Raw genomic sequence first — 16,443 nt, forward strand, 5'->3', positions numbered from 1 at the left:
ATCTATTGATGTGATTTTTATCAGATTTCGAGCCGTGAGCCCGGGGCCGGGTTTGACCAATTTCGGGATTCTTGATGTAATTTGATTATTTTTGCATGGGCTTCGTTCTCTTAGCATATATTGATGTTATGATTCTGATTTTGGATAGATTCGACGTGAGTTGAGGCCGAGTCGAGAGGCAAGGGCGTTGCGGAGTAGGATTTCATCTAGTTTGAGGTAAGTAGACCTGAGGGTATGAAACCCCAAAATTTCATATTGTTTTGATAAATGAGGTGACACACATGCGAGGTGATGGGCGTGTGGGCATGCACCTGTAGGGATTGTGACTTGGTATGTCCCGTGGCGATTGTATAGTTGCATATTTTGATATACTGTATATGATATCCATGTGTTTTAGCAATGAATCTGTTAACTTGGGCTAAATGCCATGTTTGGGGCCTTTGTGCCGAACTATTTAGACCCTTGGGGGTATTTTACTACTTTCCTCACACTCTTTTGATTTGAAAGAATATCATCAGTCATGTTTTATCTGTTTATTGTTTAATCTGGTTTCATTACTCTACTTCTTAATATATGAAAACTATATGGGTTGAGTTTCCCTGATTTTCACGGACATGCCCGAGTGGCCGTGAGGTTAATGACTGAGAGAGGTTGAGGACCTAATGGTGAGGATTATACTTATGTTATAGACCGGCTGCATTCCGCAGCGATATTATATATGTTATGGATCGGGCTGCACGTCGCAGCGATATTTATATATATATATGGATTGAGTTGCACGCTACAGCGATATGTATTGGATCGGGCTGCGCGCCGCAGCGATATGACGGTTGAGTTGTAGGAGTCCCTCCGGAGTCTGTACACCCCCCGTGAGTGCAGTCGACTATATATATTATGGATCGGGCTGCACGCTGCAGCGGTTATTATTATGGGATATCTATTGAGCTGGAGTGCTGAGTGTGAGTACTGATTGACGAGAGCTGAGTCACAAGTGACTGAAAAGTTTGCCCGAGAGGCCATACCTATGAGTGATACATTGCCCGAGGGGCTTGTCTATGAGATTTTCTATTTTTCACTCTCCTTTTATACTGAGCCTCTATTGAAAATGATGACTAAATGTTTTAAAGGATTTTGATTGAAACTGGAGTTTTTACAAGGTATTTGGTTATTGAACTGTAGATTTTGACTTTGATATTTCTGTTGAGATTCTTGATAAAATATGCATATGATTTTAAATGCTCGTCAGTGCACTCAGACTTTATTTACTTTAGTTACTTAAAGAGTTGTCATACTCACGTTACTCCCTGCACCTTGTGTGCAGATCCAGGTGCACGAGCATCAGAGTGAGAGCTTTCAGCACCTTCAGAGTCTTATCCGGAGATTGCAAGGTAGTTGCACGGCGTTTGCAGCCTTGCCTTTCTCCTTCCTATCCCAGTATTTTGTATTTCAGACTTATTTTGTATTAAGCAGATAGTGTTGAATGTACTTAGTGGCTCATGACTAGTGACACCAGATTCGGGCTGTGTTGATGTATTTACGTACTTATTTCCGCGTATTTTTTTTTTATATTTTAAAAATAAAAGATTTGAGACTTAATCTGTTTAGAAAAATGAATTTTACAAAAGATCCTCATGTTGTTCGTGTTGTTTCTGCTGGCCTAGTACTGTGATAGGCACCATCACAATCGGGGTGTTTGGGGTCGTGATAATATTGTTGATCACGCTTAAAAATATAGAAGGAAATCTTTACGTGTGATTCTTGGAGAGAAAGAATCCTTATTTATTTGAGTTTTCAATTTTTGTATGTGTTTGGCTAATTTTAATAAATCTACAATTATGGCTAGAAGTTTGTAAGCTACTACTTATTTGGGACTTTTCGTAAGATTCCCAAAATTAACACCAACGAAACTAAAGTTTGCTGAGATGTAAAAGTCTTAAAAATCTATTAATAAGTCTATCTATCCAACTGGACATGTTGTGATAAGGTTAACTTGGTTTCTATTATACCTCTGGTCAAAGTTAGGAAAACTACCCCGCTATGTGTCTGACTTTTTATGTGTCTATATGGTTATCACTTGTTCAAAGATAATGGCTTATTTGAATGAAATAAGTCAACATACTTCATTTAATTGTGTATAGTATTACAAATTCAATGGCCATTGATGTAGTATTTGCAATATAGTTCCTTAAAGTTTGAATTAATGTGGTTTAATAATATTACAGATATTTAATATATATTTTCAGAAAAAACGTATTACGATCAAAAAGTAGTATACTTCAAATGAAACAAAACAAAAAATAAAAATTATGAGATATAGAGGACTAAACCCTAAATCAATAGCAAGTAGAGACATGACGTTCAATATATATTTTCAGGGAAAAAAAAATGTTCAAGTGAATCTCAATCTCAAACCCACAATGTTCTCAAACGAAATATGTGGTATTATGGCTCAAAATTTGAGTTGTAATATTCAAATTCCTAATGTTGAGCCCAAACAATATTAAAGCCCAAGGTAACCCAAGTTAACAAGACTCAGTATGGGGAGAAATTAAAAAATAGCCAGATTTACAAGTGGTCATTCAAAAATAGCCACAGTTTCAAAAGTAATCAAAATTTAGCCACTTTTCATGTAAAGATAAATCTGAACGAAAACACTGTTCAAAATTCGGAAAAATACTCCAGCATAATATACCGGTCCAACATAATATACTGGAGTTTGGAGCACCGGTGCTCCAGTCTCCAATATATTATACTGGAACTCCAGTATATTATAATGGAGTTCCAGCATAAGTATACTGAAACTCCAGCATAATATACTAGAGTTCTAGTATAATATACCGGTCCAGTATAATATGCTGGAAGTTCATACACAGGTGCTCCAATCTCCAGTATATTATGCTGAAACTTTCCGCGTGTTGGAGTTCCAGCATAATATGCTGGAAGTTCATACACAGGTGCACCGATCTCCAGTATATTATGCTGGACCGGTCCCTATTGCAGCAAAATAGTGGCTATTTTTCAATGACTTTGCAAACGCTGGCTATTTTTGAATGACCAGTCCGAAAACTGGCTAGCCCGTGCTATTTTACTATACCAAAAGATTCAAACAGTTAGGTCATAGATACAATCTAATGTGAAGGCTGCATTGAGTTTCGTTTGACGCAAAATCTGGTCCATTTTTACAACTATTTTAGTTATCTAAATCCGGAATGAGAAATTGTCATTCCTAGTTGTATTTTAGTAATCTTTTGTTAGCTCTATAAATAAATAGCTTAAGAGGATAACATCCTCAAATCAGCGCATTCAGAGAAAAATGGCCTTTTACAAAGCTAGTATCCTTTCTCTCCTCCTATTATCTGGTAAGGCTTCTTTGATATATATATATATATATATATAGCCAAAATGTCATTTTATATCTTTACTTTGTGTTGATTTGGGTGCTTTAATTTATAGGTATATTTCTGTTGGGAATTGGTGAGGTGAAATATGTAAATGCCAAGTCATGTCTCCAGTTTTGTGATAATGAAGTGGCATACATGACTTGTCCCTCTTCAGGAGATGAGCAAATTAGTCCAGTATGTGTCAACTGTTGCACAGCAGATGAAGGTTGTAAACTTTTCCGCACTGATGGATCATTAATTTGTACTGGAACCCAAGATTAACTCATCCTTCTCAAAAATGTAATAATTAACTAAAATCTCTATACATACTCATATCATATGTGTGCAATAAGGCCTGAGTTTATTATTACTCAGGTGATTTCTAATGTGCAATTATGTTTGCATCCTTTGTCTGAGCTTGTAAAGATATGAATAAAAAGTAATAAATTATATCTATCACAATGTTATTTTATTGAAGTTTAAATTCTTTGCATGGTAACAAGCAGCTGAAAAGATAGCGCTAGTGACCTAAAGGGAGAGTTAGTACAGTGAAAAGGTTGAAATACAATAACTTATTATTTGCTGCAAAGTTAGCCGTTGGATTAAATAATAGAGATGGTACAAGGATTATGCACCTGTTAACATAGCAGATTTCTCTTAGACACAAAATTAAATCTTCAAGAACTAATTGTCTCCTTCTATTTTTGTGTTTCTACTGGAGAGGTCTAGGGGAATACTTCATTTCCCGACTGGATTTCTCATTCTTGTTTTCTCTAGTATGTTAAATCCCTAGCAGCAGCAAGGTGGAAAAAGAACAAAAAATGAAAATATAAGTACTATTGTTCTTCTTTGGCTTTTATCCAGCACAGTACTATCATAATATCTAGCAACACAGGATGAAAGAACTCAGACCTCTTCATTTGTTGCTCTTGTCTGTTTTTACTCTAAATTTTTCGTACATGCAGGAAGACGACGGTAGTTGTGCTCTGCAGCACGTTTTTCCCCTCCTTTTTTTAATAGTATTAAGACTTACAACTTTTGCTCCACCAGCGTGGGCAAAATAGCAGAGCAAGTATTAGAAGTATAACAGACAAGCTTGCAAGCAATCTGTAGATTATCCTAATTGCAAAACCATGAATCGACTTGGCAAAAAAGAGAGCTGCTATACATAAGGAAGGATACTCAAATATATACACGTGATCTGGTCATTCACTATCTACCTACAGGGCTCTAATTCAAACTGGATCAGCTTTCTGGAAAATCTCTTGAAAACAATATAGAAACAAAAAACAAAAGAATGGGCACAAGGAGATCCACTCCACCACGGGGACAGCCTGCAATCACGGCATCAATACATGCATCAGTATATAACCTAAAAAAAGAGTAATTCCTACATTAACATGGCACTACGACCTTTCTTAAAGAACAAAACATGGCACTAATAGTGTACACCATCCCCCACCCCACTACCAAGAAAAAAGGAAGAAAAGCGGAGGAGAATTTGCAAAATATTTCATGAAAAGACAGTTGCGTATGTAGTTCTATATAGTTTTTATCCATAATAGAAACAGAAATCTATTTCAGTCTCTCACTTGATAGGATGCAATTGTCGTCCAATGGCTAAAACTCACTTTTCAAGGGAAATGATAAATGCAATTCCATCTTGAGAAGAAAGCAAAAAATACTACCTAGCATGACGTTTGAAAACAAATATCATCACAGGAATAAACAAAAGAATGTTGAAAATGAAAGATACTCACTAGAATTTCCTAATGTCTCTGATGTTGGTAATGCCGGCAACGACATCTCTGCAAATTGAAGCAATTCATCAAGACATTTATTTACCGTAAAGATAATTAATATGGAGCTATATGCCAAAAGTAGCTTCACTTTGGCAGAAAGAGAATTTAATGTGAAGTTAAGTCAATTACCGGGAGCACATAGAGAAAAAGATGTGCCGGTCAATGATGAAGGCCATGGAGCAGCAATATTGTCATTTAAGTCGCAAGTAAAGCTGAAACCTGTTGAGTTGTCATACACCAGATCTGCTGGATAACTTCGAAGTAAGCACCCTGCTAATTAATTTAAATGACATAATAAGTACAACCTACACCAAGAAAACCTAAGATGCATTCCACAAGGCAAAAAGCAACGCTGACAAAATACTGGCATTGTAACACGCAGTTGCACTTATTTTTTCAGTCAAACGCAGTTACGAATTTCAGTTTGCTTACCAACAACAGCAGATGCATGCATAAAATTCCAGCTATCCCTAAGCTAGAGGATAATCTTTCAAGTGCTCACTTCTCATAAGTTGTATGCATGCAAATTGTGGAATTAAATAGGTGAATCAGGGAGTAGCGAAATTGCCAAGCTTAAAAGCAGTGACAACCTACTAAAAAATGACAGAACTTTATTAGAGCAGATGGCACTGGTGCTGCTTTTGTTAGGATTATTAACTTTTCTTTGTATTTCTTCACCCTAAACAATATAAGGAATGCAAGGCAATTCCTTGCATTCATGCTCTTACAAATCGTCATTGAGCAACTATGTTTGATGGTCCCATCCCATGAAATCAGCAGGTAATCAATTGAAAATAACCCAATGACACCTTTATATATCCGTGAGGGTGCACACTGTTGCAAGAGAGTTAAGTAGCTTAATTATCAAAGGCGAATACTCACTTATTATGACTAGTAAGCTAGCTGTAGGGAACCTGCTCTAAGGTATCATGATACTTGTACGGTACCATAGAGCAATTATTCATATTCTCGTCACTAAGAGTAAGGGCTGAAAGTTTAGATTCAGTTTATCGAGAAAATGGAAAAAGAAACTCACTTCAACTCACAGCCCAACAGTACTAAATGTATGCTAATATTAGATAAAACAATAGTTGCAGGGCTGTGGAAAGAGGTAATAACTATCGTCGGCATGAGATACAGAAGGCCCATAATATCTTTATTTTAAAAAAGAAATATATTATGATGGTGATACCCAGGCCAGCTTGCGCGCACCTCAACTATTCCACCAATTACCTGCTACCTCCCACGGTAATTAGCCCATATAATCTTTATTACACCATTATGGCAGATGGAAATACGGAGTCCTACAACAGTAACAAAACTGCAATTTCTCAATCTGTCTAAAAGTTCCAAGTTCTTTAGGAGCTTATATTGGTTGAAACGACTGATATGTATAATAGCATAACAAGTTCAGAGTTTCTGAGAGAAATAAAAACTTATATCCAAATATCTTCGTATGAAAATTTATAAAATTGAGTGCTTTATGCTAAAGAAAGAAACACGGGCCAATATTTATTAACAGCAAATCAGAGAATGAAAAAGCATACAAAATAATAGAGTTAGTACCTTCTTGCCCATATGCTGCTCCATTGCAAACAGACGCCAATCATAAAGAAAGCGAACATCAGATAAAAACAATAGAATAGAAATCAACAAGCAATTAAAAAACAAAATTAAAAAATGAACAATCACCTTGAAGACTAAAGTCTTTCAAGTCAACATCACAAAGCTCATAAACATTTGTCATGACCCCAGCCTTCTGTAACATAGAACCAAACGCCGCAGCACACATAATTGCTTGCTGATTTGTAATCAACATCTGCCTCTGCATCCCAGTAATATAGGCATTTAATGAGCTACAACATGAAGGACTAGGAGCGGCTAAATTTCTGCACGCATTGATCACTTCTAATGGTTGCTTGAATTCCAGGGGACACGCTGCAAACCAAAAGAAAACATGATTAAAAATATGCCCCTAATCACAACTGAAATATGCTAGAACGAATAGTACAATTCTGCTGGTGTGAGCCAACCCGAACTAGTTTTGGTTTGAGGCATGTTTGTTATGGTTGTTGTAGAAGGTATGGTACACAGGTACAAATAGATTTAAGAAAATATTCGAGTTTAGACTTTTGATAAACGTGGATAATCCACAAACTGTTTATCCTTCTCATTTGGGGTAAGAAAGACATGAATATACAACAAGTGGATGACTTCTTATCTCTGATCTCAAGCTAAGTTGCTCGGACTCGGGTGCAGGTGTCCGGTATGGGTGCGAATCTAGAGGTCGGATCCTTCATGATCTAAATTTCAAGATTCGGGGGGTATGAATCCAAGTACAAATATGGGTGCAGGGATTTGACTAAAAATAATTCAAATATCTAAAAATAGAGTTATAAAAATATGTCTATATTATGAGACATTATGCGAAAAACTTACAATGTATTCCGAGAAGGAGAAAATATTGATCAAGAGGAGAATCCGAGGAGATAAAAGGAAAAGGACTGACATAGAAATTTCTATATAAAAGGTATTTTATTTTCTTCAATTTCACCGTAGTTTGTATTTTGATTTCAAAAATTATTGTATCTATGCCGAATTTCTCCGTCGATTTTGGCCAAAGTAATCAAAATCGGTTGACCAGTTCCGGTATGGATCACACACCCACACCCACACTCACGTCATGTCGACATGGGTGCAGCACCGAAAGTGAAGAGTCCAAGCAACTTAGATCTCAAGCATAATCCCATTTTAACCGGACCATATACAACTCTAATCCATCGAAGGTAGCTGCTTCTTCATTTCATATTATTTGACCTTAATTCTAAGGAAAGAACTGGATAATTTCATATGGAGGAGAAAAAGTTGGCAAAATATGTCCAACTTGTGGCAAATAGAAGATAAAAATCCAAAATAAAGCTATGTTCTTAAGGATGTGCAATTTTCTTTTTTCTTTTTTTTTTTGGGAGAGGGGGGGGAGGAATTAACTTTAAGGATGCGCAAAGTGTCAAGGTTTCTTGTAAGTAGCCGAAAATGGCATATCTCTACAGAGTAGGTGAACCTTGGAAGCCAAGCGCGCAAAAGAAAAAACACATTTATTCAAAAGTTATAACAGGATCAGATTGTAATTGAGCCTTTTGCAAGACACAGTAACACAAGCCATAAGAATTAAGGACAAATATAAGCACTTGCTTATATAAGTTGTACAGCTAACTAGAATTACTTAGTTGAATTTTTTACTTCTCCAGTTGCAAGGAATGCACCCTTTTTCAGTGGTAGAAAGGAATTTAGTAATATTTTAGTCACCAATAGATTTTTCTTTCTTTTTTTTTTTTTTTTTGGGGGTGGGGGGGGGGGGAAGCTGATGTTAATTCAGTCATCTTCACCTCGACGAATTTTGCTAATCTCTATGTCCTTCACGGTTAATATGGAAAATATACATTTGTTTTATCAGTCAGTGTTGTGATTTTCAAACCACAATTTTAGTTCAAATAGGAAAGGATGAAAGCACTGCTCTGACAAGTCACAAGGAAGATACCAGATCTTACTAAACAAAGATCATTCGTGAGCCCTCGAAAGCTAGGTCCTATAGGTTCCTAAAGCAACATCCTAACCAGGATCAGCATGAAAGACTGAAGATTTAATTTTCATCCCAAAAGAAAAAGGACAGAAGATTTGATCCTCAAACGCTAACATGCAAGGTTAGCATTACAATAATCTAATCTGTATAGTAAATCATTTCCAGAAACAAAACTAAAGGCAATTCACATTATTCAATGGTAGGCTAACATGTACGATGATGCAACAATTAAAAATTTCTTTAAAAAAAGAGAGCTATTCAGAAACATTAACCATGCGTCAAAACCATGAATTAAGCCAAAGCTTTAACCTAGCCATTAAGTGCAATAACATTTGCCGTAACATTCTCATAAAGACCACAAGTTTGAGTTGTTCAAATGCTTTCATGACCACAACTACATCATTCCAGCCTGTGTTATATATTTCAAATCACATATATTCAATTAGAACGTAAAAGTATTCCTTGGTTCGGTTTTGGATAGACAATTACATTTAGATGTGTGGCAGGGGGCATACAATATATTTGAGGCAAACTTGCTCCATTAACAGCCCTATCGGGGTAGGGGTAAGGTCTGCGTACACTCTACCCTCCCCAGACCGCACTTTGTGGAATTTTACTGGGTCGTTGTTGTTGTTGTTGGCTTGTTGCTCCATTAACAATTAGAAGTCATGGGCTGTTATTTTAACCCCTATGGCGATAGAAAAATTTCTACTGAATGCGTCTCAGTCGGAGTGGCCAAAAATCAAACATCCGAACCCCATGTTGACAAAAATATAAATATGAGATTAGAGTCAGGTTCACCATAACAAATTTTGGAGGAAATAGCATAGTCAAATAGAACAGAACGAGAAACATGAGTTCTTCTAGAAGAATAAAAATTTCACAAACACGTTCAGGGCCAGATGTGACAAAAACTAACCTTTGTTAACTTTGCAGGAAGATAACAACCGAAATGCAGAATTGGCATCATCAAATCGTAGTTTTCTTGCAATCCACGAATAGACCACTCCTTTACAGTCACTAAGTGTATCAATTTCACTAGGCACTCCAACTATGTTCTTACCACCATGACTCGTCTTTATTCCTGAGATCTGAAGCACGGCCTCAGAAATAGCATGCTGGCAAACAGGCCTACAGCATTCTTTAAGAGTATCAACTGTGCTGCACGCCTCCAACAACTTGCTTGTATTCACTGTTTTCTCGAAAGTGCCAATGTCCTTCACAGGACAAGACCCACCAGTTATATTTGATGACTTCACAGAGCATAGGCCAGGAATTGAGCTGTTTGCTCCTTTACTAGCTAATATACTGATGATATCTCTAAAACAATCATCAGCTACCGCACTTTGTAAAACTAAAGTATCAGAATGGTTGCTGTAAAATCCCTGGAATATGCGGAGTAAGCTATTGAACTGAGGACAGCATATTACATTTCCTACAACTGTTGACAAAGACCGAGTACAATCAGATGCTGTCTTATCTGTGATGCTTGAAATAACAGAGAAATTCACAGGGCATCTTCCAGTCAAGACAGGGTCATATGTCTTCGGAAACGAAGGGTACATTGGTGGCAATGACTTCACCGGGAAAGGATAATGAGGTATGACAGCAGGCGGTATCTCAATTGGTTCAAAGATTCCACTTTTGGGAGGGCTAGCCAGTTCAGATGTGGAAGAAGTTTCGCCTGTTTTATGTGGCACATGTAGAGCCACTACATTCTGATAGCTGGCCAACCAGATAGCAACGACTAGCAGCTGATGGCTCAACAAACCTGCAATCAGATGCAACAAGTAAGGGCCTGGATAGAAAACAAATGCACATGCATAAGCAGGAGTTGGGCAATATCAAGTTGCATCTTGGAAGTGGTCATTTCATGCAATTAATTTAAGTAAAACAACCCTTGAAATTTTACCGATTTAAAAAAAAAACAACCCTTGAAATTTTGACAGAACTTCAGCATTATAAAGATCTTTCAGTGACACAAAGAAACCACAAGGCAAAACCAACTACAGCACAGCATCTTGCTCATCTTCATTCAGAAAGGAATAATATAATGGCCACTACCAGGAAGAAAATGAGAATAGGCTACCAAAAATCAGTACAACCTCTCAACAACTGCCAGCTAAATTATGTCTGCTAAAATACTTTGTAACAACACGTTGGATGCCATTCTTTAGGGGACAAAACAGAAAGCCACCAAGAACATGAGTACATTTACAATAGATGGCACATAGTTAAAGTCCAAAATTCTCTTCCCATGTCTCTAATAAGATGAAGTCTAGCATATTAATTTTCACAAGACCAGTAATGTACCCTTGAGACGAGTGGCGGTCATCGCACAAGCCATGCCTCTGCTAACCCTCCCGCAACATGGAGACACACAATCGATACCTTTATGCTGCTGATGGTACGGGAATTGAGCTGGTCACATAAATATTATGACGTACCAGTACCTACGATAGATTCAGCCGCATAGATTCAGCCACCGGGTTAATTGAGAGATTAAGGCAACAATCAAATAATCTGAAATTGCCTTAGATAGCGCATGGCATACATATTTGTAAATAACTTTTTATCTTATTTGTAAAGAAAGAGGTACAAAAATTTAATAGCAGCAATTTTTTATAACACAGGTATTCGGACCAGCTTGTGCACCTCGATTAATTTCACGGGGTACCTACTACCTCCACCAGCACAGATACCGGGTAACTCTATCTACCAAGGCTTGGACAGATGAAAAGAAACCATCTGGTGTTTTGCCTCCGCTGAGATTTGAACCTGAGACCTCATGGTTCTCAATCCACTTCATTGACCACTAGGTCACACATTCGGGTGCAATAATTTAATAGGGGCATAATAGTTCCAAATGCCTCTTTTTCTCTTTCAAGAAACATAAGCAAACCAATGTTCTTCAATATCATCACAAATAAGTGCCAAGGAACTTCACTACAAAAGAAATGCACAATCTCATGATCATGTCATAAGTAGGAGTGGCAAACGGGCAGGTCGGGTCGGATATGGTTCAGGTCGAAAACAGGTTAAAACGGATAAATTATCCGGCCCGCCCATATTTAATACGGATAAAAAACGGGTTAACAGGCAGATAATATGGGTAACTATATCATCCATGACTTTTTGCATATCATCACTTTTGGGAGAATTCTTAGTCTCCTTAACTTGAGGAACCCCCAATATGAGGCTTTACAAATGTAAAAGTTAGACCCATTGGTTATCCATTGGTTACCTATTGGTTATCCATTTTCTAAATGGATAATATGTTTCTTATCCATATTTGACCCGTTTTTAAAAAGTTCATTATCCAACCTATTTTTTAGTGGATAATATGGGTGGATAACTATTTTCTTTGAACCATTTTGCCACCACTAGTCATAAGTTACACTCGTCTCTAGATGCCATGGCAACAAAAGCGGACTGACATGTCTTCAAATATCAAACTATTGTTTTCACCTAATCCCATTATTATGATTTTCCAAATTCGGAGAAATATGGAAGTTTAGGTCCACTATTTCCCCCGACTTTCTATAACCTGAAAGTTCTACCACACAATTGAAACTCTACTACAAAATACATCTGGAAAAGTTACAATCAGAAATTTCATGATTCATCCAACTCTTTCCCCCCCAATTTCTAGTATCACTAGATTTCCTTCTTAACAGAACTATCCTAGTCCATTGATGACATGACCAGAGTCAGATCTAGAATTTGAACATTATGAGTTCGAGATTGGAATTCTACTACAACCCATTTGCTTTATTGTGTTCGAAATCTATTATTGTACTTATTTCTTGGTATAATTATTATACACTGACGCTCTAAATAATATTTACACATCTAGCCACTTAAAAACCTGCTACTACCAACTCAAGTGTATACAACTTAAATCCATATTTCTTTTCCTATTTTTTTATTTATTAAAAAAATTATGCTCATTTCTTCTATAGGGAAAGAATACTCCTTTTTAATAAAAAGAAATGCCAATTAAAAAATTCAAAATTAAAATGATAAAGGAGTTAATTTTTTTCTATAGAAAAAAATGCCCTCTAAAATAAAGATTAAAAAACAATTACAAACTCAAGAACTAAACAAACAGGAAGTTAAAATGCGGCTCAAAATACCTAAGATCCAGAGTTACGAAAAGCATAGAAATACACAAAAATTTAACTAACTGCATAGTTATATATAGATAAATAACAGAAATAGAAAAAATAATGAAACATACCTGAAGTTAAAATTCAGTAGAGACCAGAAATTCTCCAAATCATTTGTCATTAAATGAATGCTTGGATCCAAAGAATTGTAGACTAAGAGACTCAATAAATCGACAAATGATTTGATTCAGTGTATATATCCATTAAAGGGTAAGTAGTAAACGGGTGTGCCAAAGAAGAAAGAACCCTAGAACCAGAGGAAGAAAGAGTAGTAGCAGCAGGTAGGTGTTCAGGAGGGGGTATGGGGATGTGTTTTCTTTATTTTAGAGGTGCCGTTTTAGGGGAAATTGCCTATTATGTCACATCAGTACATTAGGGGGCGTCTAGACTTAAGAACGGTAAAATAGCAGGGGGAGGGGGAATGCTACTATATTTGTAAATTACTCTATTTGGATATGAATATAATTTTGGACTTTTTAATTTTTGTAATTAATTTAAAATAAAAAAATTTAAAAATAGCTTTTAGAGTTTTTCAAATTTTTCGAAAAATTTCGAAATTTATCTTCAAGTGAAAATAGGTAGGTAATTCATTCTTACGTGAGAACTTTTGCTCCTACGCTCGACCTTTTCTCTCTCTAACACTCAAGAATGTTGCTTCTAAAAATTTCTGTCGGCCACTTTTTTTCCGGGGACACTTCACGTATCGGTGCAGGTAAGGTAAGGTTTTCTCTTCTCCTCCTATTCTCGTTCTCTCCCTTTTCTTTGTTCCCTACTCCCCTTCTCTTTCTCTCGATCTCTTCCCCCCTTTCCCCCTTTCCATGTTTCTTGGTGTCAGTCGCCGGTCATCGGGAATAACCTGTTGTCGGCGGTAGCCTTAGGTCCCAGGCATTACCCCTCTACTCTCTCCCATTTCTCTTTCACTCTCGTCTCTCTCCCTCATCTTTTCAAACCCTAAATTGCCGGTGACAGCTATTGTCCAACAATCCCTTTTCTTTTCTCTTTCTTCCTCTGCTCTTTCTCCTTTCTTACATTGCCCCATTTTATTGCCCGTACCAGTCGCCCTAGGCGGCGACCCAGGCAATTTGTGGTTTTTGTCTTATATCTTGGACAGGGCGGGATAGACAATTGTACTCAGGCTTAAGCACACGGGTTCGGGAGGCAGCAACATACAGCGAATTGGGAAGCGCATCTGGACATCTCCGAATATAATCCATGTTCTATCTTTCTTGAATTGTATTTGCGCACATCTCTTTACTGTTGCCTTGTCGGCAATTTTTGTTTGTGTACACATCTGTTAGTTTTGGCTGCCTTGACGGTAACCCGTAGTTGGATTGACTGCTTTCGGTAGACAACACTTGCTTGTTTTTCTATCTTTTACAACTAGTGGTTTAAGCTTAAGGTTTCGTCTATCCCTTTTAATTCTTTGTTTGCATAGCGGTAGTTTCTTAGACGTGGTAGATTCATTGTTCTAGTGACTGCTTGCGTACTTTTCTCATAGTAGTGCCTTTGAGTTGTTTTTAGCTCTCAGATTCCTAGTTTGTATTCATTTGTTCCCGCTATTTGTTCTTATTGGTAATGATTACCTAATACCTCTTGCTTATAGTGGTGGTAGTAAATGATGTGAGAGTAAGGTCATGTCCTCGGATGGGGATGGGGGTAGGGTCCAGGGGTGGAAAGGGGGATAAGAGAGCCTCTAGGCTGAGAGTTGGGTCCTAGAATATTGGGACGTTGATAGGGAAGTCTATAGAGTTAGGTAATATTCTTCGGAAGAGAATAGCAAAAGCTCCTATTTATGGACCTGGAGATGAAGAGGAGTAGGAAGAAGACGGTGGTGTGCAGGCAACCTAAGATCAAGTGGGGTAACTTGACCAAGGACAAAGCTTAGGAGTTAGGGGAGAAGTTGTTAGCTATGAGGGTCTGGATGAGAAAGGGGACGCGTTTAGTATGTGGATCACGACTGCGAATTGCATTAGGAAAGTTGCTAGAGAGGTCTTTGGGGTCACGAAGGGCTTTCCTAGGGGTCATAAAGAGGACTGATGGTGGAATAGAGAGGTCCAAGGTAAAGTGGAAACTAGGAAAGCTGCTTATTTGAAGCTAGTGGAGAGTACAAATGAGGAGGAAAGAAGGACTTATCGGGGGTGTTACAAAGAGGCAAAAAAAGAAGCAAAGTTAGCAGTTATGGTGGCTAAGAACGCGGCATTTGCTCGTTTGTACGAAGAGCCCAGGGCCAAAGGTGGGGACAAGAAGTTGTATCGGTTGGCCAAGATGGGGAACGGAAGGCCCGTAACTTAGACCAAGCCAAGTGCATCAAGGACGAGTATGGCAAAGTAATGATGGACGAGGCACTTATTAGAAGAAGATGACAGACATACTTTCATAAACTGTTGAACGAGGAGGGGGATAAAAGCATTGTGCTGGTTGAGTTGGAGCACTCCGAGAGTCTGCGGGATTTTGGGCACTGCAGGTGGATTAAGGTAGAGGAGGTGGAAGCAGCGATGCGTAAGATGCGTAGGGGCAAAGCGACGAAGCCAGACAAATCCGGTGTAATTTTGGAAGAGAGCGCTCACTGGGTTATTTAATGTTATTTTGAGGATGAAAAAGATACCTAAAGAATGGAAGTGGAGTACGATGGTCCCACTGTACAAGAACAAGGGTGATATCCAAAATTGCAATAATTATAAGGGTATCAAGTTGTTGAGTCACACTATGAAGGTTTGGGAGAGGGTGGTGGAGGCCAGGGTGAGGAGGTGCATGTCTATTTCTGAGAATCAGTTTGGATTCATATGGAGGCATTTTACTACGAAAGTGATTCATCTGATAAAGAGATTAATGGAGTAGTATAGGGAGAGGAAGAAGGACTTGTATATGGAGTTCATTGACCTTGAGAAATCGTACGATAAAGTTTCGATGGAGGTTCTATGGAGGTGTTTGAAGGTTAGCGACATTCTGATGGCGTACATTAGGGTGATTAAGGATATGTATGATGGTGCTAAGACTCAGGCGAGGATTGTGGGAGCTGACTCGGAGCATTTCTCTATTGTGATGGGGCTGCACCTGGGATCAACTCTTAGCCCATTTTTATTTGCATTGGCAATGGATGTACTGTCGCGACACATTCAAGGGGCGGTGCCTTGGTGCATGCTATTTGCTGATGATATATTGTTGATTGACGAGACACGAAGTGGAGTTAATGCGAGGTTGGAGCTTTGGAGATAGACCTTGGAGTCTAAAGTTTTCAAGTTAAGTAGAACCAAAATAGAATACTTGGAATGCAAATTCAGTGACGGAACCCATGAAACAGATTGTGATGACTCTATAGGTCATATCTTGTTTTAGAAGTCAAAACTGTATCTCGAGGCCTTAAAAACCTCTTTTTGTCTTACCTCGATTTGCGTACACAGTCTGAGCGTGTTTTCGAAAAGCTTTTATGTGAAGTTTTAGAAAAAAATAATGAATTTGGCCTTTAAAATGGGTTAAAGTTGACTTTGGTCAACATTCTTGGTAAATGGACC

At 37.8% G+C, this 16,443-nt stretch overlaps 3 protein-coding genes across 6 annotated transcripts; 2 read left to right on the forward strand and 1 right to left on the reverse strand.

The window, feature by feature from the left end:
• The first annotated feature begins 3,234 nt into the window (after positions 1 to 3,234).
• Positions 3,235 to 3,836, forward strand: LOC107779503 (proteinase inhibitor PSI-1.2). The gene is made up of 2 exons (XM_016599953.2): positions 3,235 to 3,359; positions 3,454 to 3,836. The coding sequence occupies exons 1-2, from the start codon at positions 3,314 to 3,316 to the stop codon at positions 3,660 to 3,662; spliced, it is 255 nt and encodes an 84-aa protein (XP_016455439.2). The 5' UTR covers positions 3,235 to 3,313; the 3' UTR covers positions 3,663 to 3,836.
• A 687-nt stretch (positions 3,837 to 4,523) lies between these two features.
• LOC107779502 (putative GPI-anchored protein At1g61900) lies at positions 4,524 to 13,300 on the reverse strand. Of its 4 annotated transcripts, none has more exons than XM_075253504.1 (8): positions 13,003 to 13,300; positions 11,076 to 11,215; positions 9,682 to 10,533; positions 6,875 to 7,120; positions 6,749 to 6,763; positions 5,312 to 5,425; positions 5,141 to 5,188; positions 4,524 to 4,714 (listed from the first exon to the last, which is right to left on the reverse strand). In XM_075253504.1, the coding sequence occupies exons 2-8, from the start codon at positions 11,107 to 11,109 to the stop codon at positions 4,626 to 4,628; spliced, it is 1,398 nt and encodes a 465-aa protein (XP_075109605.1). In that variant the 5' UTR covers positions 11,110 to 11,215; positions 13,003 to 13,300; the 3' UTR covers positions 4,524 to 4,625. The 4 variants fall into 4 exon arrangements, with proteins under 4 accessions (XP_075109605.1, XP_016455437.1, XP_016455436.1 ...); XM_016599951.2 differs by having other exon boundaries at positions 5,312 to 5,452; XM_016599950.2 differs by having other exon boundaries at positions 5,312 to 5,455.
• Positions 13,301 to 15,796: 2,496 nt separating this feature from the next.
• LOC142180765 (secreted RxLR effector protein 78-like) lies at positions 15,797 to 16,147 on the forward strand. The gene has a single exon (XM_075252833.1). The coding sequence runs from the start codon at positions 15,797 to 15,799 to the stop codon at positions 16,145 to 16,147; it is 351 nt and encodes a 116-aa protein (XP_075108934.1).
• The last annotated feature ends 296 nt before the right edge of the window (positions 16,148 to 16,443 follow it).

The sequence above is a fragment of the Nicotiana tabacum genome, chromosome 5 (assembly GCF_000715075.1).
Source record: "Nicotiana tabacum cultivar K326 chromosome 5, ASM71507v2, whole genome shotgun sequence".
Lineage (NCBI taxonomy): Eukaryota > Viridiplantae > Streptophyta > Magnoliopsida > Solanales > Solanaceae > Nicotiana > Nicotiana tabacum.